This window comes from Microcaecilia unicolor, chromosome 10 (genome assembly GCF_901765095.1).
Source record: "Microcaecilia unicolor chromosome 10, aMicUni1.1, whole genome shotgun sequence".
Taxonomy (NCBI): Eukaryota; Metazoa; Chordata; class Amphibia; order Gymnophiona; family Siphonopidae; genus Microcaecilia; species Microcaecilia unicolor.
In genome coordinates this window covers 72,567,617-72,590,715 of record NC_044040.1, presented here as the reverse complement: position 1 = coordinate 72,590,715, position 23,099 = coordinate 72,567,617, and the positions used below count along the sequence as shown (strand labels likewise).

The following is a 23,099-nucleotide window of genomic DNA, read 5'->3' as shown; positions in this document are numbered from 1 at the left end:
TCCTTCCTGTGACTAGAAGCAGAAGTCTCCCTATTTGCTGAATCCTAACACAGTCTCTGCACTGGAAGGGGGATTGGAGTGCTGCAGAGAGCTAAACTGTGAAAAATATCCAGACACTTTAGCTATCAATCTGACTTTGAGCCCAGTAATTTACACAATTTGTAGAACCTTAAAAAAAACCCAGACAGTTGGCAATCCAGGGGCTCCTGAGTCCTCAGCACACCTGATAGCTCTCCCCCCCCCCCCCCCCCCCCACCACCCCCCCACCTGCCCCCAAACCCCTGGATCCGAGGCACGAGCCTGGTTTGCCTATGCCTTAATCCAAGGATTAATTGGTTCTGAGAATACTACTTCAAACTCCAGACAGTTGCAGTTCACTGATGCCTTCGTTCTTTGACGGCCAGGGCTGCAATGGTGCGCGCCATTGGGCGGGGTTTCTCTGTTGGTATACAAGGTTTTAGACACGCCGCCGCGATGCTATATAGTATTGTAGCAGCAGAGAGCCGGCTGACGCAACATTTCGGCCTATTGCTATTCGCCCTCCGTGGGCGTCACATTCTTTCCAGCCGTTTCATAAAAACTGTTAGGTGTATCGGCGATAGATCAAAGCTGTAGCAACCGGCAAGAGGGAAGCATCGTTTTCTCGGCACCCGAGTGTCATAGTGTTAATAAAATCTTAACTTCACTGTGCCGAGTTAATCCGGCCGGGTCTCGTTTATTTATCGTGTAATGTGTTGTGCTTGTTTTTTTGTAAATATTTATTATTTATAGACTGATGTTTTTTTTTTATATTATCAATTGCTGCTAGATAATTTAATTTACTAATAGTATAAACAATACGTTGGTGGCAGCGAACGGGACAGAAAGCGGCTGGACGGATTCTCCCGAGGTAAATGGCATGCTGTAGGGCTCGAGAATTGAGAGGATGCATAATAGAGGACCTCATTGCTGGGAAGAGGGGATGATAAGGTGTGGCGGGGCGTTAATATTGTTGGGGTAAACGAAATGTAGTGCTGTGGAATTCAGGGGACGCCCGATCATTTGTATTTTCCGTTTTCGTGGTAGAGATTGATGGCATGGGAAGGGAAGCGGGGGAGACATGCCAGTGTGTGATCGCTTGCATCAGCCAGGTAGGGAGGGGCAGGATCTCTGATCCGCTACCGGCGGCGCTTGTGTAGGCGGCTTTAGGATTAGACGCCCTGCCAGATCCAAAAGTGGGGTGGCGGGGGGGGGGAACCACCAGCTGTTTTAATGTAACGCCCTTACTGCTAGCTTAACTTAGCATCCGCAGTTACAGCTATCTCCTATTCTGCCTACTCTGACTTATAATTGACTGATTCGAAGTGGCGATTTCATTGTTGTGTTTTGTTTCCCCCCGAGGAAACATGTGCCTGTGCTGTGATGGATTTAAAATCCTTGCAAGGACAGAGGCTTTCAAAAGATTTTTTTTTCAGGGGCAGTAAATTGCCCCCTTTATTTCCTCCTCCTCCCTCTTCCCCCCTCCCCCTGTTTGGTGTGTGTGTGTGTGGCCAGGAAGGGGACTGCACTGTCTGGTACTTTTCCAGGCTCTGCTCTACTGGTACTTTTCCACTCTGCCACGTGATCCCCCCCCCCCCCCCCTTCTTCCCCTTTCCGCAGTGAGCTAACGTTTCCCTTCTGCTTCCCCGTTAGGGATAGAGACGTGAGGATTGATTCTTGTACAGTCAAGCACCGGCTAAAACAAGACACGTAAGGGATTTTCCAACTGATCGCAGCGCCGAGCCGATTGAAACATGACTAAAGCCGAGATGGGCCGTTTTAGTATCTCTCGAGATGAAGATACCAGCAGCAACAGCTCGAACAGTGATGACTTAAGTCAGGATTATCAACCCAGCAAGCTTGCCATGCAGAGGTTAGATTGGCATTTTTTTTTCTTTATGTTTGAATGTTGGCTGGTGACTTCTCCTTTTTAATGGAGAATACGCCCCAGCTGCCGCACAGTTATATTTACAACCGTAACTAGTACCTTACAAAGTACCTTACAAAGCGTTAATAAGCGTTAATAAGAAAAAAATGTTTCCTTGTTTTTTCAGCAGTTATGCAGATGTGGATTCAGAGAATCAGAATTTTTTACTTGAACACGGTTTTGGGAAAAAGAAGTATGAAACTGAATATGTAAGTAGCAGTTGCTTTCATCAGTTCCGGTCATGTTCTATTATATATTTTTGCTTAAAGTTTTTGTACTATATAATAATAGTAAAAACGTTAATACAAACTTCTTGCTAAATCCCTATCTGCTCATTTGTCTGCATAGCAACCCGGTACAACTTCCTTTGGAATGTCAGTATTTAATCTCAGCAATGCAATTGTGGGTAGTGGCATCCTTGGGCTGTCATATGCAATGGCCAACACTGGAATTGCACTTTTCATGTAAGTATCAAAGTACTCTTATCACTGCTGAAAATAGAGACCTCATGTGTTGTATGGTAGTTTCAGCCATGGGGGTGTGCCAGACAGGAAATGTGTGTGGGGGGGGGGAGGGGTGTTTATGTATATTAGGAAACAATGTGCCAGTAATCAAAATAGCGTGCGGTGGTATAAAAACAAAAATGGACACTTCTTTGTAGTGGAGAGGAGTAATAATCAACAAAAGAGCAGTGACAATCCAGAAAAGGAAACAAAGATCACACAAATTCCAATAAAGATACTTAGATACTTAAATATGGAATTCATTGAGACTTCTGTAAACAGTGTGCACTATTGAGATATCATGTCTTTTGGATTCCATATGTAGGGCCCTGTTTACTAAGGTGCGCTAGAGTGTTTAGCGTGTACAAAAAACGCTAGTGCAGCGTAGTAAACGGGGCTCTTTAAAATATCCTTGTTGGAACTCCTGTGGTCCTAACTTCCTTTTCTGAGTTGTAACTGCTCTTTCATTAGTCTTATCTGTGAAGACCATTCTTCTTACCTTGTTCATTGAAGTGCAATAGTCAAACATTTACTGTTGTCCTTAGTTTATTACATTATGAGAAGTCATAGTATAGTTTGTTGAGAAGAGTTGTTTTTCTTTAACATTAGAAATATGCATTTTTATGCAGAAATATACCATTATTTCTGTGCACACAAGTGGACTAAAAATGCTCAAAACTGTATTTGTTTCCCATTCATATAACAAAAGGGAACACTCCGCTATAATTTGTCAGCACAACACAAAGCTATAGGGTGTGGAATGTGAAATAATATGTGGAAGGAGGGAAGAGAGCTCAGACGGGTGAAATTGCAGCACAATTGCTGGCTATACTCCTGTTAGAGTTATCACCATGACTCAATCATTGGTCTCAGACCCACCTCCTCCCTTCATGTGGACATATACATTTTTTTATGAATGATTTTTTTTTTTTTAATATGCTGTGTCAGCTGTGAATCACACAACTTTGAAAATGGTAAAAAAAACACTTAGCTCATTGCAGCTTTGGTAATGGGGTTCCCCGCCCAACAGACCCGTTTCGCCGGAGGGGCTTCTTCAGGGGAAAGCGAAGACCCAATTTAGCTGCACTGCTGAAGCGGCAATGTAGCAATCATCCAACTCGACAGACTTCGATGATTGCTACATTGCCGCTTCAGCAGTGCGGCTAAATTGGGTCTTCGCTTTCCCCTGAAGAAGCCCCTCCGGCGAAACGGGTCCGTTGGGCGGGGAACCTCATTACCGAAGATGCAATGAGCTAAGTGTTTTTTTACCATTCTCGAAGTTGTGTGATTCACAGTGACACAGCATTTTTTTTTTTTTTTTAAATCATTCATAAAAAATGTATGTCCACATGAAGGGAGGAGGTGGGTCTGAGACCAATGATTGATTCATGGTGATAACTCTAACAGGAGTATAGCCAGCAGTTGTGCTGCAATTTCACCCGTCTGAGGTCTCTTCCCTCCTTCCACATATTTCACATTCCACACCCTGTGAGATTAGACCCGCTACCTGTAGCTTTGTTGTGCTTTCCCAATCATATACAAATTCTATTCATTGGGGAAAAATATATTGCTTTGTATTATTGATATTGAGATTAAATATAGCGTGAGGTAAACAATGTTCATAAAAAGCAGTTCTCTAGTTTTATTAGCTATATTCAGCCTTTCTATGAATGTCCACAATAGGGCTCATTTTTAACAAGTAAATAAAAGCAAACTCGGAACAGAGAGATTGAGTGAAGTATGATTTTACCAAACCAGGAATAATACATTTTTCATTTCAAAAAGTTCCCTTTAAGCACAGAAAGGTTAAAAGGTGTTTGTGGAGGGTAGAGGGGTTGTTTGTGGGTGGTGGTTTTTTTTTTTTTTTTTATTGAAGATACTCTTCATCTGGAACTGAACATGACTGACAGTTAATGAACTGTTTAAAGTTATGTAACATTCAGTTCTTATGTTAATTGAATTCTTCTCTAAAGTTGAGCTTATGTCTTTTAAGAGAATTGTGCAGTGATCTTGGTGTATACCTGAGAGAGAATATAATTCCAAGTAAGCGAAAAAGCTCTGCTTTTAAGCCCACATATTAAACACGGGAAGCATATTGCTGATATTAACTTAAGTATAGTCCCAGAACTTGGGGGAAATTTTTGAAGTGTTATCAGGCCTATTATGCCTGAATCTGACCAGTTTTGCATTTTTATTGTGGGCAAAATTCATTGGCCACTGGTGATTTGTAACAGCTGACAAGCTTCAGATTTTGTCAGCAGGGTCAAATAACTTCAACCTAGAGAGGCGCTTTTGATGTTTCTTGTCTTTACAGATAAAAGTGTAACAGCTGCCAAAAGCACAATGTGTCCTGGATTTGCTCTGAGCTTAGGTAAATTTCTCAAGATACTGGGCACATAGATGAACCATTAATTATCTTGGTACAAGAACTTGATGTAAGCAGCAAAGTAGAATCACTTTATATATTGAAGTTTTCTTGTGGACATATGTTCATGTTAAAATATTCCTTACTAAATAACTTTCAGTTTAGTGAACAGTCGGGAAGCTCAGATAGAAATGTCAAACATAGGACCCTGTTTACTAAGGTGCGTTAGCGTTTTTAGAGCGTGCATAAAATTAGCACACGCTAACCGTGTAGGCACCCATAGGAATAGTATGGGCGCCTACATGGTTAACCACTAAAAATGCTAATGTGCCTCTAGCACAGCTTAGTAAATGGGGCCCATAACTTCTTTTGAGAATGGTAGAACTAAGGGCCCTGTTTACTAAGGTGCGCTAGCGTTTTTAGTGTCACAAAATTAGCGCGTGCTGTGTAGGCACCCATAGGAATATTGTGGGCACCTACACAGCGCATGCTAATGATTAGCGCGCGCTAAAAGCACTAATGCTTCCTCTTACGCGGTTTAGTAAACCGGGCCCTAAATGACATCGAACTAAAGATATGGAAAAGTTTTCGACCTACTTTAGGCATTCTTGTAGTTTATAAATGAGTGAAATGTTTTTATAAAGAAGGAAAGGCGTCAAGGAGCTCCAGACCCATAGGTCTGTTGAGCTACTGGCGATCAAAATGACCTAACTGATGGTCAATAAGATCTGTTCCTCTTCATTGGCTAAAACCTTCTTATATTTAAACAAAATTCAAAAACGTATCCCAAAATCGTGTTCCTTTCACACAGATACACCACTTCTAACTTCAAGCTGTACCATGCCGTTGAAGTATACTTTAGGCACCTGATGTCCTTAGTTATGCTTGAACACCCCTCATGTGTTTCATAATGCAGTTGCTCAAAGTTAAGAAATCAAGTACTTAGCTTATGCGCAGTCGTCTTTTTTTTTGCAGTCACAAGTCACGCTGATGCAATTCTGCAGTCATGAATCTCTTTGCAATTACCAGTCTTCCTCTGGACAGCTCCGGACCAGTGGTGGCCAGCGTTTTGCTTCTGCTGAATTAGGCAAGGTTGCTTCAGGGTCCACATAAGCAGGGATCAAACAACAGCGTTTCAGCTGCAAATTGCTGCCCAACGACAGCAATGTGCAGCTGAAATGTTGTCATTTGACCCCTGCTGGCCACCGTTGGTCCGGGGCTGTCCAGAGGAAGATTGGCAATTGCAGCAACGCGATTCATGACTGCAGAATTGCATCTTCGCGACTTGTGACTGCAAAAAAAGACAACTGCGCATAAGCTAAGTACTTGATTTCTTAACTTCGAGCAACTGCATTATGAAACACATGAGGGGTGTTCAAGCATAACTAAGGACATCAGGTGCCTAAAGTATATTTCAACGGCATGGTAAAGCTTGAAGTTAGAAGTGGTGTATCTGTGTGAAAGGAACACGTTTTTGAATTTTGTTTAAATATAAGAAGGATTTAGCCAATGATGAGGAACAGATCTTATTGACCATCAGGTCATTTTGATCGCCAGTAGCCCAATAGACCTATGGGTCTGGAGCTCCTTGAGGCTTTTTATTCTTTATGAAAACACATTCACTCATTTATTGATATTGTGGATCATTTGAGTTATGTAGTTACAAGTTTTTGAGTTACTTTGATTCCACCGCCACTGCATTAGTTGTATAGAGGATTCTTGTATTTTAGTATCCTGAGAGTACACTTGACAGAATCAAAATGCTGATATTAGAAAAAAATAAAAGCATAACAGCATTTTACCTTTTGAGCATTTAAATGTTAATTTGACAAATTTATAGAGTGGGAAGCAAGATATTTGAGATTCTGTGTGGTGCTACAAAACTTTATTAAGACTCCAAATGATTCTTTGCAGCAAAGAAAGTGTAATGCAAAACAAAAATTTAGTCATTTCTGGTTTTACTGTGGATGTGATTCAGAAAATTGCTATAATCATAATGCATACATACCGAGAGAGACTATTTTATGTTGAAATTTGCTTTATTTTTTCCCCCTAGGATTCTCCTGACCTTTGTGGCAATAGTTTCTTTGTATTCTATACATCTTCTACTGAAAACTGCAAATGAAGGAGGTATGGAAAAGTTTCAGCTCTGTATTGTATTAGTACAGTGTTTTAGTACATATATTTTGTCCCCTTCTAAATAATAATTTGATGGCCTTGTTTGCATTTCAGGGTCTTTGTTATATGAGCAATTAGGTATGAAGGCATTTGGTTTGCCAGGGAAGCTTGCTGCCTCTGGATCTGTTACAATGCAAAATATTGGAGGTAGGTATATACGAAAATATCCATATTTCATTTCTAATGTTTGCATTTACTGTACGAGCTCTTGGAAAGTTTAAAAAAAAATTAAACTCCGGTGACTTTAAAATTTGTAAATGTAGTATTTTTGCTCTCATACAGCTATGTCCAGCTACCTCTACATAGTGAAATATGAGCTGCCACTAGTGATCAAGACGTTGTTAGGCATTGAAGGAGACACAGGGTGAGTAAGATGTAAACTGATTCAGAAAAAAAAATGTATCACCAAGAAGTTCTTAAAAATCCAATTATTATTTTATTTTTATTTTTTTGCTTCAAGACCCAGTTTGTATCCTCTATTGTGCCATAAAGTAAACTAAAAAAAATATTTACCTACATAGTATCTAAGAGGGAATTTACTTATCCAAGCTAATATGTTGCCTAAAAAGTATAAGGAAACGTTTGAGCTGGGAAAATTATCAATAGCTGAATAGTTCAGCAAGCTTAAGGGGCCCTGTTACTAAAGGACATTAAGCCCTAATGTGCCATTGGCGCACCAAAAAATGCTTATTGCAAAATGCATTAGAATGTTTGTTTTACAATAGTTTGGCTATTTTTATGGGGGGGGGGGGTGGCCATTCAAGTGTTATCCTTCTAGTGCGTTCTGATTAGCGCATGCTAACTTGATAATGTGGACTTAATGGCCATGTTTACTAAAGCTTAGTATGCCTTAAGTGCTGTATGGCTCACAGGAATAAAATGGGCTGCACAGCACTTAGCATATACTAAGCTTTAGTAAACATGGCCCTCAACTTGGGAAAATTAGCGCAGGACCTGCCAAAAAAAAACCTCAATATACTGGCACCCTAAACATGGTCTTAGTGTATGGGAAAGTGCCTAAATCATAATTGTGTAGGTCAGCAAATTCTGCTAATTCCAAGAAGAAGATAGATAAGCTTTTTGAAAAATATTAGAATTGAGTTAGTTGTCCCCATCTGTTGACTGAGCAAGTAATTGCTTCATCATGGTGACTTATCTTTACCTCATGATGCCAGTTTTGGAGAAAATTCAATTGAAAATGGCTTTGAACTTCTTTTATTAAAAAAAAAAAAACCAACAACAACAATACTTGCTATTTTGACAGGAGAAGGGTTGAAATAGCACAAGTTTGAAACTTGTGAGCAGAAGTGCCAGTCATTGAGGCTTCTGATCTTAATCTCGCAACCCTATTCATGTGCACCTATTTTTTAAACTCCTAAGATGGCAGCTTTACTGTAGTAAACTGTTTACTAAGGTTAGTGCCTAAAATTAGTGCACGCTAACTATAGGTGCCTGTAGGATTAGTATGGGCGCCTGCATGGTTAGTGCTCACTCTTAGCATGCACTAAAAATGCTAATTCGCCCTTAATGCTGCTTAGTGAACAGGGGTGTGTGTTAAAATCTGATGTATTTTTAATGGATATTCTATTTTACGCTATTTTAAAATAATTATGCATTAAGGGGTCCTTATTTTACTAAGCTGTGGTAGAAAATGGTCTTACCACGCCCTTACATGGATCTTTCCCATGCACTAAGGTCACTTTTACTGCAGCTATAAAATGGCCAATTTCCTTTTTTATTTATTTTTGTATTAATGGCCATGCACTAATGTTACCATTAACACATGGCCATTTTGTGTGGGCAGTTAACTGCCACTCATTTTGTATTCGGTGAAGGCTCACGCACTATCTGCGTGCTAACCAGTTAGCATTCAGTAATGTAGCTGTGGTCAGTAGCATAGGAATGCCCATTCTCTGCCCCCTAACATGCCTCCTCAAAAATCTTTCATACATTTTTAGGCATGCAGTTAGTATGCACACATTTAGCAATTAATGCAGGGCACATGAATGTATCCCACAATACACCATTTTAAGCTGCATTAACACTGAACACTGCTTTGTAAGAGAGCCCCTTAGTCAGCTAATAGTAGAAAATGGGTAGAGACTACAGTGGTCTCCTTTTATATTTAGAACCTGAACAAATGCTAGTTGCAGCTCAGTATCTGAATATTTTAGCAAAAGGATAGTGCAGATAATCCTTTCAGCTTAAATCGAATATAATTGTACAACGTTTTGTTTCTAAAATTAACAATTGCCTGAAACATATTCATTTTTTTTCTTTGTAAACAGAGAATGGTATCTGAATGGCGATTATTTGGTTCTGATGGTGTCCATAATCCTCATTCTCCCTTTATCACTGTTAAAAAATTTAGGTAAGATGCTTTTTTGTTTAAAATATAGGTAACTCAAACCCTCCCCGTTCTATCAATTGCCAACGCAATTTAGAATACCACGATGTTCACAACTTAATTGGTATTGACATGGGCGGGTCATGTAGGCCTTAACAGTTACACCTGCCATAGAGCAGGCATAAGTGGAGCTGCCACTTGCATGCAAATTACAGAACAATTTGAGGTAGCATGCAACCACTAGGGTGCTTAAAGATTAAACATGTTGATGCTAGGTTATGCTAGAATAGAATAATGAATGTAATCTTGTTGCCCAGATGCTGTTATAGAATAGGCAGTCGTCGTGTGACATCAAGGCACTCAAAAAGGGGCACCTAGTAATGGAATTCTCCCATAATGCTTTCACAAGTGTTTTTGCATGTTAACAAAGTATGATTAGTAGATGTAATCTAGTTTTTATACACTGTTCACTTTTTGATTCAGGAGTACTTTAATGCAAAATCTATGCTAATGAGGTATTGAGATGTCAGATGATTCAAAACATGAGGAAAAAAAATACACATTACAATAGTCTGAAACAAACACAGATCTGTGCATGCAAAGCAAGTTAGGGATAGATAGGTTTAGATACCCATATAAAAAATATATGGTAGCCCTTGCACTGGAAATGAAGGCCAATGCTTTAGATTGAAAGAACGTCATGTAGGAATCCTTGCACCTATTGGAGAGGATTAATTGCAATTATAACTGGAATATGTTTTTTTCTAAGTTGACAATTTAACATTTGTGTAATGTAAGATATAATAGGCATAGATAATTTCATAGCGATGCATTTTCAGAAGTAGACACTAAAACATTTTATTAAATTTGACAAAGTTTCATATCTGTCTTTGAAAATAATTACAATTTTAGAAGAGTTTAATCATGGGGGCATTCATCTTGGAATTGCAATAAGTGCTTTTAGCCTCACCTGAAGGCTTTTTGGCTTGTGATTTGTAATTTAAAGCCTTGCAGACTTCTGCAAGGATTTTTGTACCATGTAACATAGCCTGTTTAAACTTGTAATAGAAGCTGATTACCAATGAGTACTTCTTTTTAAACTTTACAGGGTACTTGGGCTACACAAGTGGGTTTTCCCTCTTATGTATGGTTTTCTTTCTAATAGTGGTAAGTACCTCATTTATTATCCGTAAGATTAGATTTTTTTTTTTTTAAGTATGTTTATTATGCTTTTTTTTTTTTATTTTTTTTTTTTAATTTGTAGCATGGTCTCTCCTTTTCCCATTCCTCCCATCCAGCACCTGTCTCTTGTCTTCCTCCAGCCCCCTGCCCTGGTCCTATAAATCTCATTTCTTTGCCAGCAACGGCAGCCACCACATGCTGCCTGAGCCAACCCAGGCTTCTCCTTTGACACAATATCCTGTTTACAAGAGGGTGGGATGCAGCAGAGGAAAAACTTCAGGTCAGCCCAGGCAGTGTGTGATGTCTAAGAAATTAGGTTTGTAGGACTGGGGGTGGGGAGGCACAGGATGAGGGAAGAAGTGCTTCATATGTGGGCAGGAGGGAGGTGTCTGAGGGGAGAAGGGCAAGAAATGCTGAACTCATGGAGGTGGCTGAGGGGAAAAAAGCAAGAGGTCTTGGGGGGTGGCTAGGGGGAGAAGAAGAAATGCTGGACTTGGTGAAAGGGTGGGGGATTGGATGGGGGGAAGAAAAAATGTTGGACTTGGGTAGGGGGCTGGCTGAGTTTGACATATTGGGGTACCCAGCTAATTTTTGTCTTTGTATTTCTGTTTCTAATTTAGTGATTTCTTGTTCTGTATTTGGTGAGGGCTTGTCTATGTGTGACCAAGGTGTGGTACTCTGCTTGTAGTTTCTATATGGAAATCTATAGCATTCTCACTTGTAATATACCAGTATTAAGTATATTAGTGTTCTAGAGCCCCATGTAATATTTGTAGTGCTGCCTGTTTTGGGGTATGATTCATGTTGTTTGAATCATAGGAATTAGTGCTACTGTTGCATGACATGTTTGCTGCCAGTTCTCCTGGTTTCAAGCCACTGCTCCTCCACTCCTTACTGTATCGGACCAGTGGTTCCTGAGAATCATATATTCAGTGTCACATATATGAGCATCTTCAGTCAGGTGTGTCCCGACTGAAAAAAAGGTTGAGAACTACTCTAGAGCAATAGGGAGCTGTACAGAGAATGCACTGTGTGTTTTTATCATTCCCTGCTAAATAACCAGTAGCACATACTGTTTATTTTATTTACAAATTTTATATTCTGCATCTAATATATAGTAGTAATATAGCTGTGAAGCAGTGAGGATTTTGGACATAAAGTAGCAGAAGGTAAATTGACGTTCTTTTTTTTTTTTCTTTTCTTTTTTTTGTACTTTTACAGGTAATATATAAGAAATTTCAGATTCCTTGCCCTGGGGGATTGGAGCATGACATAATGAACATGACGTTAAACAGCACATTGACCCACCTGGCGAGTGCTACCACTCATACATCTCAGGAGCACGTGGCCTCTAATCTGACAAGTGATGATATGTGCAAACCAAAGTACTTTGTTTTGAATTCGCAGGTAAGTAGTGATAATTTCATTCATACTGCCTAAAAAGGTGCTTGAACTAGTTCTTTGAAAATACTACAAATGAAGTGGGATTCGGTTGTTCAAAAGTTCTGAAGGAAAATCACTTTTGATAGCGGTACTTCACGCGAAGGTGGTTCTAGTATTCATGTGAGAGGAAAAAGTGCCTATAAAAACACTCCCTAATGTAACTGAACAGATAGTAAGTAGATCCTTGGATGGGTATTTGACCAAATTTTAATTTTTCTCCCAGCAGTATTTCAGAATGTTTTTTATGTGGTGATATAAAATATCAAACTTGTATATTATATGGGAAATAATGTGTTTGTGCAAACACATGTAAGGCCCTTTTTGTATGTATAACAAGTAAGTGGAGCAACAAAATCCAGCAAATATTTGAGGTGTTTGTGGGTTATTTCGTAATCTAGAAATGGAGCTTGTGTATTGGAATAGGAACCCAACTTTGGGGTCACCCAAAAAAAAAAGAGAAATCCCTGAGTCCTAATCGACCTTTTCTTAAGTTCTAGTGGCTGCAAGAATTAACTATCTCTTGTTTCAGCCTTCAAGTTTAATTTACTTGTATGTAAAAAAAAAAAAAAAAAAAGTTTAAGGTCATAAAGCTAAAACAAAATTGTTCCACAATAACAATCAAATTTAAAACATCACAATAGATATCAAAGGCCTGTCTTATTAATGTACATAAGGTCATAAGAATAGCCATACTGGGTCAGACCAATGATCATCTAGCCCAGTATCCTGCTTCCAACAGTGGCCAATCCAGGTCGCAAGTACCTGGCAGAAACCCAGTTAGTAGCAACGAATCCCGGGGCAAGCAGTGGCTTCCCCCGTGTCCATCTCAATAACAGACTGGACTTTTCCTCCAATAACCTGTCAAAACCTCAGTCTTGGCATACATGGAGGCATATTTTCAAAGCACTTTGGGAGGCTAAGTTCCATAGGTTTCTATGGAACTTTGGGAGGCTAAGTGCTTTGAAAATGAGCCTCATAGTGCACTTTCTCTTTTTGTGCTTCTGTGGGTTCTGCCCCCATAATTCAAGCAGTAAGAGTGGAAAAACCTTCTGGGGTAGACAAAAGCAGATAGGGTGCTTTCTGTGGGGTAGAATACTGACAGGCATGCCTAAGGATCAACTGGTTTGTGAGGGAGGAAGAGGGAAGAAGACTGCTGCTGTAGCCGTGTAATGATGGAGAGATGCCACTCCAGTGGTGAGGAGCAGCAGAAGTAAATGAAAATGCCTACTTCCACCTCTGATTTCCAGTAGGGCACATTGATAAAATAGATCGCTCAATATTTGTAAGTCAAAAATTAAAAAAAAAAAAAAAAAAAAGACATGCACAGACAACAAAACCAGCTGAAAAATAGAGTACAATTTCCAATCAGTATCTCAGAAAGAAGAGGTCCTTTTATTTTACATCATTAAGGGCCCCTTTTACCACAGCAGGTAAAAGGCTGTTTTTGTGGGAGGGGGGGGGGGGGTTGGTTTTGGTTTTTGTTTTTTTTTTAAAGGAAATAGCCATGCGCTAATGACCGGGATTGGCGCGCAGCCATTTTCGGGGGGAGCCTTTACTGCCACCCAGCGGTACAAAAATACAAAATATTTATGTAGCGCCAGAAATGGCAAAATAGCTCTACCGCTGCTTTGTAAAACGGGCCCCTAAATCTAAGAAATCATTGGGTTGTATGGAATGCTAAATAAAGTACATTGTTCAGTATCCCTTGTGTGTAATGCAACTATTCCCAAACTGGAGGTTGGGATCCTAAATGGGGTAGTATCATTAATAGATGGGGGGGGGGGCAAAGAAACAGGACTGCTCCCCTTCCCTGGACCTCAGCTTGGGATATGTAAGTTGGTGAACATTTACAAGCCTTGCACCCTCCTTTTGAGTGGGCTTCTAGTAGACTAGATGTTCATCGAGAATACTGGGATCTTTATTTTTTATTTTTGTTATATTTGTACCCCGCACTTTCCCACTCATGGCAGGCTCAATGCGGCTTACATGGGGCAATGGAGGGTTAAGTGACTTGCCCAGAGTCACAAGGAGCTGCCTGAGCCTGAAGTGGGAATTGAACTCAGTTCCCCAGGACCAAAGTCCACCACTCTAACCACTAGGCCACTCCTCCATGTACACTGACACGGTCCCCTATACTGACTGTTACTCCAGTTGCCACCATTGCTGCAGATGCTGCTCCATTCCTACTTCAATTTGAGGGGGGGGGGGGGGGGTCCTGTTTTGTTTTTGTTGTCATTTGGGTTCATGTGATTTTAATGTTAAAATGGGTCATGTTGGATAGAAGTTTTGGGATGTACCAATTAACGATTGTCCAAATTATCCACAAATAATGAGTCTTTTAAACTAGGCAGATACTGTAGGATTGAGAAAATCAGGAGCACTTGAAAATACTGCAAAAATTTAATTTCACATACTGTACTGAAGTTCATCTGCTATAACCTATTTATTTTGCTTTTCAGACTGTGTATGCTGTACCAATCCTGACATTTTCCTTTGTCTGTCATCCAGCTGTGCTTCCTATCTATGAGGAACTCAAGGGGTAGGTATTTGCCAGTGCTTTAGGCTTTTGAAGTAAAAAAAACAAATTTAACCAAGACTACTTGTAAATAGAATGTCATTGCAATCTTTTGTTTCCTTTCTTTGCAGCCGTAGTCGTAAAACAATGATGAATGTCTCAAACGTTTCATTTTTTGCCATGTTTATCATGTACATGTTGGCTGCTCTTTTCGGATACTTAACTTTCTATGGTAAGTACTTGGGCTTTCTGTATGTATCTTCTGTATTAGTAGTTAATTTTGTCAGATAACTAGCTTTAGAAAAATTTAAAAATGATTAACATAGAATGTACACAGACACACACAAAGTGAATTTTCCCCTCGAGGGTTTTCTGTTTGTGGTTTTACTAGGTGACTTTTAGTTATCATTCACTGTTTTGTCCAGCAAAAACTACCAAATTCATGTAAGTGATTGCATGGGCTTTTTCGCTTTTAGTTGGATTTATTCTCATGTAGGTTGCTTTGGAGGCTACTGCTTAACTTCATAAGTAATGCTGAACTGCAGTGTGCACTGAAAGAATCCTTATGCTTAAGCTGATTTACTGTTGCCTCCTCCCCCTCCCCCCCCCCCCCAAAAAAAAAAAAAAGGCTGGATAGTAAAATAAGTGCCAGAGCCAAGAACATGTGCATCATCTTAACTTTAGGAGAGCTTTGTGCTCATGGGAACATATCTTGCACTAGGTGATCAATCAACACTTCCCCAGCAGAGTTGGAGATGCAGACATGTCAGTTCTCAGTAACAGCCAGAAGCCCTGCCCTAAAAGAGCTTACAATCTAAAACAGGGTACCTGAGGCAATGGGCAATAGTGATTTGCCTGAGGCCATAAAGAACCTCGGTGGAATCTAAACCCTTGTTTCTCAGGTTCTTAGCCCATTAGTCTAGCCATTAGGCCTTTCCTAAAGTTAACCAATGATAATTCTAAGGTCAGAAACATAATGCATCTTTGCTGATTAAAGTTAATTTGCAAATAGTGTGTTTAATAGCTTTCCTTATTTGACCCAAGTTTTAAAATGCTGATTATCTGCTGTTGCTTTTATTTAAAACCTTTTTTTTTTAATAGGAAATGTTGAACCAGAACTACTACATACTTACTCTAACGTGATAGGTTCTGATGTTATCCTCCTTATTGTTCGACTTGCTGTTCTTCTGGCCGTCACCTTAACTGTACCAGTAGTAATCTTTCCAGTAAGTGATTGTCATCTGTAACATACTAGAACTGACTAGAAAAAAGTAAATATCAGGTCTTTTATATTCATGTTGGTTACCATATTACACACACAATATTATGGAGTAATACCATATATACTTTGAACTCTGAATTTTTGTATTTTTTTTTTATATTTATATATCTGTTATTTAAAATATGACTTGGGGGTTCATTTTCAAAGCACTTAGACGTACAAATTTCCATAGGTTTCTATGGAACTTTGTAAGTCTAAGTGCTTTGAAAATACACCACTTAGTCCTATGGTCTAATATTTCACAGAAATTGATCATTAAATTAAGCTGAAAATGTTCAAATATGCCCACTATTTTTATTTATTTTTAGAAGGTAATGTCCTTTTGAGTTGTATAGGAAGGTTTGTTTGTTTTTGTATACAACTAGCCTTTGTGTAATCATGATTCTTGTGCCTGATTTTCTTTAAATTTGCTTTTTCACCTTCCAGATCCGCAGTTCCATTAATCAGCTGTTGTGTGCAAACAAAGAGTTCAGTTGGCTCCGTCATATTATTATTACAGTAGTTGTCTTGGGATTTACCATCACTCTTGTCATTTTTGTCCCTACTATTAGAGACATCTTTGGGTTCATTGGTGAGTGTTATAATAGTTGATGGTATGCATCATCCAAGTAGAAAATTAAAGGAATTATATGAAGTTCTTAATACCTCTCACTAATCTTTTTAACAGGAGCTTCGGCTGCTGCTATGCTGATCTTCATTCTTCCTTCTGCATTCTACATTAAATTGGTAAAGAAAGAATCCATGAAATCTGTGCAAAAAATTGGGGTATGTACAGTCAGTCAAATCTTGCCATTACACACTTTTAAGAATTTGTGCTTGTTTATCTTCATGCTTATATTCTGCCCACTCCCCGTAGGTCCAAGGCGGATTACATAAGACAACCAATAACAAAACAGCTGGGAAATTACACAATAAGAAAAGCTTATCAATTAACATAATTATAATGCATAATGAATATTCAAATTTCAAAACGGATTTTAGTGTCAGCAAAAAGACCATGTAAGATTCCTCCCTAGACCTCCTCTATTTAAACTTCCCCTTTTAGATTTGAATTTTCCCTGTTAACTCCTGGGGATCCATGGGGATCCATAACCCTTTACCCTCCCAAGAGTCACACTTAGGGCCCTGTTTACAAACCCGTGCTGTAGGTGCACTAGCATTTTTAGCATACACTAAAAATAAGCATGCACTAATGCTAGGGACACCCATATATTCCTATGGGTGTCTGTAGCGTTAGACGTTAATTTTTAGCGCGCACTAAAAATGCTGGATTACCTGAGTGAATGTTGGGTGTATGTGTGTTTTTATTTTCCAGTTCGTATAATATGGAGTTCTTTTGTTTTATTACTTATATAAAACTTTGATTTGTTCTCGATAAGAACAGTAGAACAAATGCTAATAAACAGTACACACACACATGCGCGTGCATTGAAATAGAAGATTCAGTTAATGTGTTTAAGAGAATAAGTAACTAAGAGGCACCTTTACTAAAGGGGTAGTAAGTTTGTTTTTTTGTTTGGTTTTTTTACACTTTAAATGCATTATGTGCAAAACTGAATGCACATTAAGCACAAAGCCTGCACGGTATGTACAGGGGATGTGGTCAGCATCTTGCCCCTCCCCCAAACAGGAAATTCCATAGAAGCCTCTGTCTCTCAGGGGGCGGGGTGTGAGAGGAGATGACAACCACCCTCCTGCCCACCTAGACTCTCCTCCTCTGGTAATTACTTGGGAGTTTTCCCTGGTGGGCTAGAGTTTATCTTGTTGGGCAGACTGGATGGACCCTCATCCTCCCCGTCTCTTCAGCACGCAATCTCGGAGTCATCTTCGATTCCTCCCTCTCCTTCTCTGCCCATATCCAACAGACAGCTAAGACCTGTCGCTTCTTCCTCTATAATATTAGCAAAATTCGCCCCTTCCTCTCTGAACAGACCACCCGCACCCTCGTCCACTCACTCGTTACCTCTCGTCTTGACTATTGCAACCTTCTCCTCGCTGGCCTCCCGCTTAGCCACCTATCCCCCCTTCAATCTGTCCAAAATTCCGCCGCACGTCTTATCTACCGCATGAACCGATACTCTCATATCACCCCCCTCCTCAAGTCGCTTCACTGGCTCCCAATCCACTACCGTATACAGTTCAAGCTTCTTCTATTGACCTTCAAGTGCACTCAATCTGCTGCCCCCCATTACCTCTCTACCCTCCTCTCCCCGTATGTTCCCACCCGTAACCTCCGCTCTCAGGACAAATCACTCCTATCTGTACCCTTCTCCACCACCGCTAACTCCAGACTCCGCCCCTTCTGCCTCGCAGCACCTTATGGCTGGAACAGACTTCCTGAGCCCATACGCCATGCGCCCTCCCTGCCCATCTTCAAGTCCTTACTCAAGGCCCATCTCTTCTCCCTTGCTTTTGGCGCCTAACCACCTTCCCCATTCCTGTTACCTACACTGACTGCGTAGTCTATTACCGTTAGATTGTAAGCTCTCTCGAGCAGGGACTGTCCCTCCCCGTGTTTAAACTTGTACAGCGCTGCGTAACCCTGGCAGCGCTATAGAAATGCTAAGTAGTAGTAGTAGTAGTAGGTCTTTTTCTGCCGTCATCTATATATATATATATATATATATATATATATATATATATATATATATATATATATATATATATATATATATATTATGAAGCAGGAATGGTCCTGTTCCAGCAACAATCTGACTGCCATGCCCTAGCTGTAATCTGGTGATACTGCCACGCCTTATATGATAGGCTCACCCCAGAAGCAGAGCCAAGTTGACGGTGCGGGGGGAGTGAAAGCGGCGCGAGAGCGGATAGGTGCCGGCAGAACTCCGTTTGGGGGAGCGGCCGCTCCCCTGGCGCCCCACCTAGCTACGCCACTGGCTCACTCCTTGTGGTAGTATTGGAAGACTATTGTTAGGGTCATGGCAGCCATATTACTGGACCTCGACGGGGCAGGAGCGGAGGGGAACTACTCCTGCTCCATCCCACTAGCCTACCGTGAATGCCCCCCCCCACCCAGGATAAATCCTTTGTGTAAGCAGGGGGGGCTTCAATGGAACTTCCTGTTTGGAGGAGGGGCTTCAGGGTATCGATCGACTGGGAGAGGGTCTGTCAGGATGGTGAGGAATTGAGAGAAGGGAGTGTGTATAGGGGTGGGGAGTGTGTTGTGCAGGGCCTGGTGTGTCTGCAAATGCACTACTGGACTGTCAGTAGCGCTTGTGCACTTAGCACCACCTCAAGAGAAGTGCAGTTGCACTATTGGCATTTGTGAGAGCATGAGGTACAGACCCATGCGCTAGCAGTCACCGGCCCCACCCACTGCACGTGTTAAGTAGGTAGCGTGAAATTTTGCTGCACTAGAGGTTAGCGCAGGTGAACACTAACGTCTAAAATGCGGTAAAACCTGTGCCAGCTGCTTAACGCAGTTTAGTCAACATGCCTACTAAATTGGTAGTTGGGCTCTAATTTTTGTTGTAATTGAATTAGATTTAAGGGAACATAGTGTGATAGTGCTGACTTCAGTACTTTGTTGCTTCTAGGTGTGCCATTTGACTAGAATGTTGGCTAGAGTAATCGTTGCACTGATTTTTAAATGCAGTTTACATCTGTACAAACTACAACAATCTTGTGCTGTTGTAAAATTGATGGAAGTCTATATGCAGCTTGCGAAGCTTGAGTCAAGAAATAGTAAAATAGAATTTTATGTAAGCAACATAAAAACAGCAAAATCAGAATCCAGTAGATTTAAAACTACAAATCTATGATTTGAATGGTAAAACCAGGTGGATGGGGTAGAATAGCTTCCTCTCACCATTTTCCATTATGGCTCATATTTTTAATCTTTATAAAATTTCCAGTTTGTCAAGAAAAAAGACTATATAGCTGCAAAATAGCAGTATGAATGTGACTGTGTTCCATTGGTATAATGATGGCTTTAAATGAATTGGGCAAATATAGTATGACCTGTGTTTTTGAACTTAAGGGCCCTGTTTACTAAGGTGTGCTAGCATTTTAACACTAGCTAATCCTTGGCGCATGCTAAAAATGCTAGTGCACCCTTACCACTGCTTAGTAAACAGGGCCTTAAATTAGTATATGACTTGCGCTAGCCAAATGTATACTATGAATCTGCAATAAGAGTTTGAGCCATGTTTTTCCTGCTGCCCCCATACCAATTAACTACTGAAAAGATGGAATGTAATTATTCTTTTCTGATGTATATATTACCGTGAGCAGCAATATAAAGTTTCGGATTTCATTGAAAACCTTATTCTGATTTTCTGTCCTTTTCCTAAGTACTTCTAAACAAGTTATATCTAAAAGTAATTCACCATGAAATAAAATTTAAAAAAATGTATATATACTAATATCAGACAGCATGTAATCTTAGTTCCTGCCAGATAAAAAGCTTTTAGTTTTCTATGGCAAATATTTCCAACAGCAAATCAGGAGGAATGTTTATTGCAGAGCTGAGGGACCCAAACTGCTGAATGCTGTAAGCCTGATAGTTGATACCTTAGCAGAAGCAAACAGAAATAGATAACGATGCATCTTGATGATCTCAGGTGTGTTGGGTAGTAATAAAATCACCAACCATTGCAGAATTTGCTTTCCAAAGGCACCAGAACAATACACAACATTGAATTTCAAAGAAAACTCTACAGGCATCCAGTGTAGCCCCTTTAAAGTAGGGGAGGTATATTCCGAAGACGTCCCTCATGCTAGAAGCCTGGGCTATTCAGGGCATCACTGAAAACCTCCTTAGTGTGGTGCCTATAATAAAATACTTGGCACTGAATAGAAACTAATTTGATATCTTTCTTTCTAGGCTACGCTCTTCCTGATATGCGGCTTGTTTGTGATGTGTACATGCATGGCCCTGATCATTCTCGATTGGACTCACACCACTGCTACAGATGGCCACTAATTTATTCTCCGTATGAATGAGAGCACTTTTTACTTGAAGTGGACATGCTCCCATGGAAATCACCTACTGAAATTTCACTTGTCCTTGTTTCACATCCTTGTGAACTGCCGCTCCAGTAACAGACTTTTTGACTGTAGAACAAGAACTCTTGAGAAATTTGTTCTACATTCTAGCATGGACTTTGACATCAAAACTCCTGCGTCTTTAGCTAAGGGAGTGTTGAGTTTATCCATTCATGAGAATGGACAAAATTCTGTTAACCTTTTATCAAGCCACATGTTTGGCTGTCTTCAGAAACTTACTGGGATTTTTTTTTATAATTTTATTACTTGAATGTGCCTAATGGAACCATTTGATATGAAAGATACTATTCCAGAGCAAAGTGAATATGATGTTTTTGTTTTGTTCTGAACCAAGAAGCTCATCAATACAAACACTTTTGGGTAAGAGTGTTAAAATTGGTGCTTTTATGAAATATTCACATTAGCATAACCTACCAAATCAGTTCCAGTGATTAATTATATACCACTTTACATCTTTCATAAATGCACAGTACAAAGCCAAATGCATGTTTACTCATGAGAAATGTATTTGTATAATAATACATATTTACAATCCTTTGAAAGGGTGAAGCAAAGTCACAGTCCTTGAAGTTGGAAATAAATCAGGTACTTTTAATTAGAATCAGATACTATGCTTTATAAAATATAATATTCAAATAACCTTAATAGATTCACTTTTTATTATTGTAGATTTTCAGCCCTGACTTTAATGTTGAAGTTATAGCTGGCATATACATGTTGGTATGAATCATGGAATATATATATCCCTTTGAGGGAAAGTATGTTCACAGAGTAGTAAAAATGGGGTTTGCATGAGTGACAAACTGAACATGTTCGACACCCTTTGACTGCAAAAAGCAAAAAATATCAGTTGAGGTTGCAGTGCATTTGTACTGATATCCTGCATAGTATTTTTCCACATCTGAAAATGTGTAGAATTGAATAAGTAAATGCTCATTTTTCTAGAATCTATATTTGAGGCATAAATAGTGCTTGGTGTTCATATTTGCTTTCCAGTGACTTTTTTTTCTTTATTCATTGTATGGTATAGGTTACATGCTATTAAAACCCAGATACCTTTAGGGAACTGGATTTTGTTAATATGTCCTCATGCACTGTGCAGAAAAAAATGTTCATCTACTTCCAAAATAGCTATTTGGTTAACATCTGACATCTGCTGTGCAGATGTAACTGATACAGGTTTAAATCCTAATTTATTTAGAACAGGCTTACTGGCCCCCGTTTCCAAGTATTTCTAATTGGAAGGCCAAGCTGAATGTGTCTAACCCCATGGTAAAAGCTGGTGTGAGGATGTTAAAGCAATTGTTTTGAATTTTGTTAACCTGTATAAGCATGTTCTCAGATTTACACATTTCATTTTTGGGGAACAAATGTAATGAGTTGATTAGCCAATTGAAGTGTTACCAGTTGTAAACAGGTCATTTGGGGGGGAGGGGGGGCTGTAAATAACACTTGTTTGATTTTGTAGAATTCAGCTGGCATTGTCACGCCTGGTTTTAATTTGATTACCTACAGGTGACTGTGTCTGCCAACTTGTCTTAGACTAATAATTCACATGAGCAGCTTTCAGTATTGAACCACTGTTTGTCATCTGTTTGCATTGCTGTCTTCCATGGATGTTTGAGTCATGATAGTAATTCTATTATTTATAGAACATTGACCTATTACAAAGAATTACTTTTCAATATTTATGGTGATTTCACTATAAAATGTATATAAATCCGTGTGTATATATAAATATACAGTATTGTGTGTAAATATATGTATATTCTAGAGATGGGCTTTGGGTTATATGTATATAGTCCTCTGCTACTACAGTTCTAACATCTGTAAAATTGTTCATGTTACGTATGTGCAGGGATTTTTAAGTGAGCAATTGTTTACCATGAGTTCCTAGAGTTGGAACCCAACAATTTTTTTTAACACCAGGCATTATTGATCGTGCACACTCCTATTTCAAGAATGTTGACCTGCACTTTAAAATGAGCTTTCTTGCTGTGGTAGTTGAATTCTGTTTAAAAGATTCCAACTGATACTAATAGAGAATTTGTCAGAATTTTGTTTTCAATATGCAGGTGTAGCTTGACAGATCTTTATTACCAGTTAAATCGCACATGTACATACAAGGCCTTCCCACACACTGTTTTAGATGGTTGTAGATACTGTATGTATATAGATGACTTATGACTTAGTCTGAACTGTTAGTCTCTAATGGAAGTCAGAGTTACTGGCTAAGAGTTTTACAGTTTCAGTGAAACACTGTATGTTTAACTTGTAATTTGAAATAAATACATAAGTAATAACTGAACCC

At 39.5% G+C, this 23,099-nt stretch overlaps 1 protein-coding gene across 2 annotated transcripts; it reads left to right on the top strand.

Annotated features, from left to right (window-relative positions):
* Positions 1-589: 589 nt before the first annotated feature.
* SLC38A2 (solute carrier family 38 member 2) lies at positions 590-21,835 on the top strand. Of its 2 annotated transcripts, none has more exons than XM_030217020.1 (16): positions 590-889; positions 1,672-1,891; positions 2,076-2,154; positions 2,294-2,409; positions 6,870-6,943; positions 7,046-7,138; positions 7,274-7,355; positions 9,280-9,362; positions 10,447-10,505; positions 11,742-11,927; positions 14,423-14,502; positions 14,610-14,710; positions 15,580-15,704; positions 16,187-16,331; positions 16,428-16,525; positions 20,607-21,835. In XM_030217020.1, exons 2-16 carry the CDS (start codon positions 1,773-1,775, stop codon positions 20,703-20,705), a joined length of 1,539 nt encoding a protein of 512 aa, XP_030072880.1. In that variant the 5' UTR covers positions 590-889; positions 1,672-1,772; the 3' UTR covers positions 20,706-21,835. The 2 variants fall into 2 exon arrangements, with proteins under 2 accessions (XP_030072880.1, XP_030072879.1); XM_030217019.1 differs by having other exon boundaries at positions 2,073-2,154.
* Positions 21,836-23,099: the final 1,264 nt, after the last annotated feature.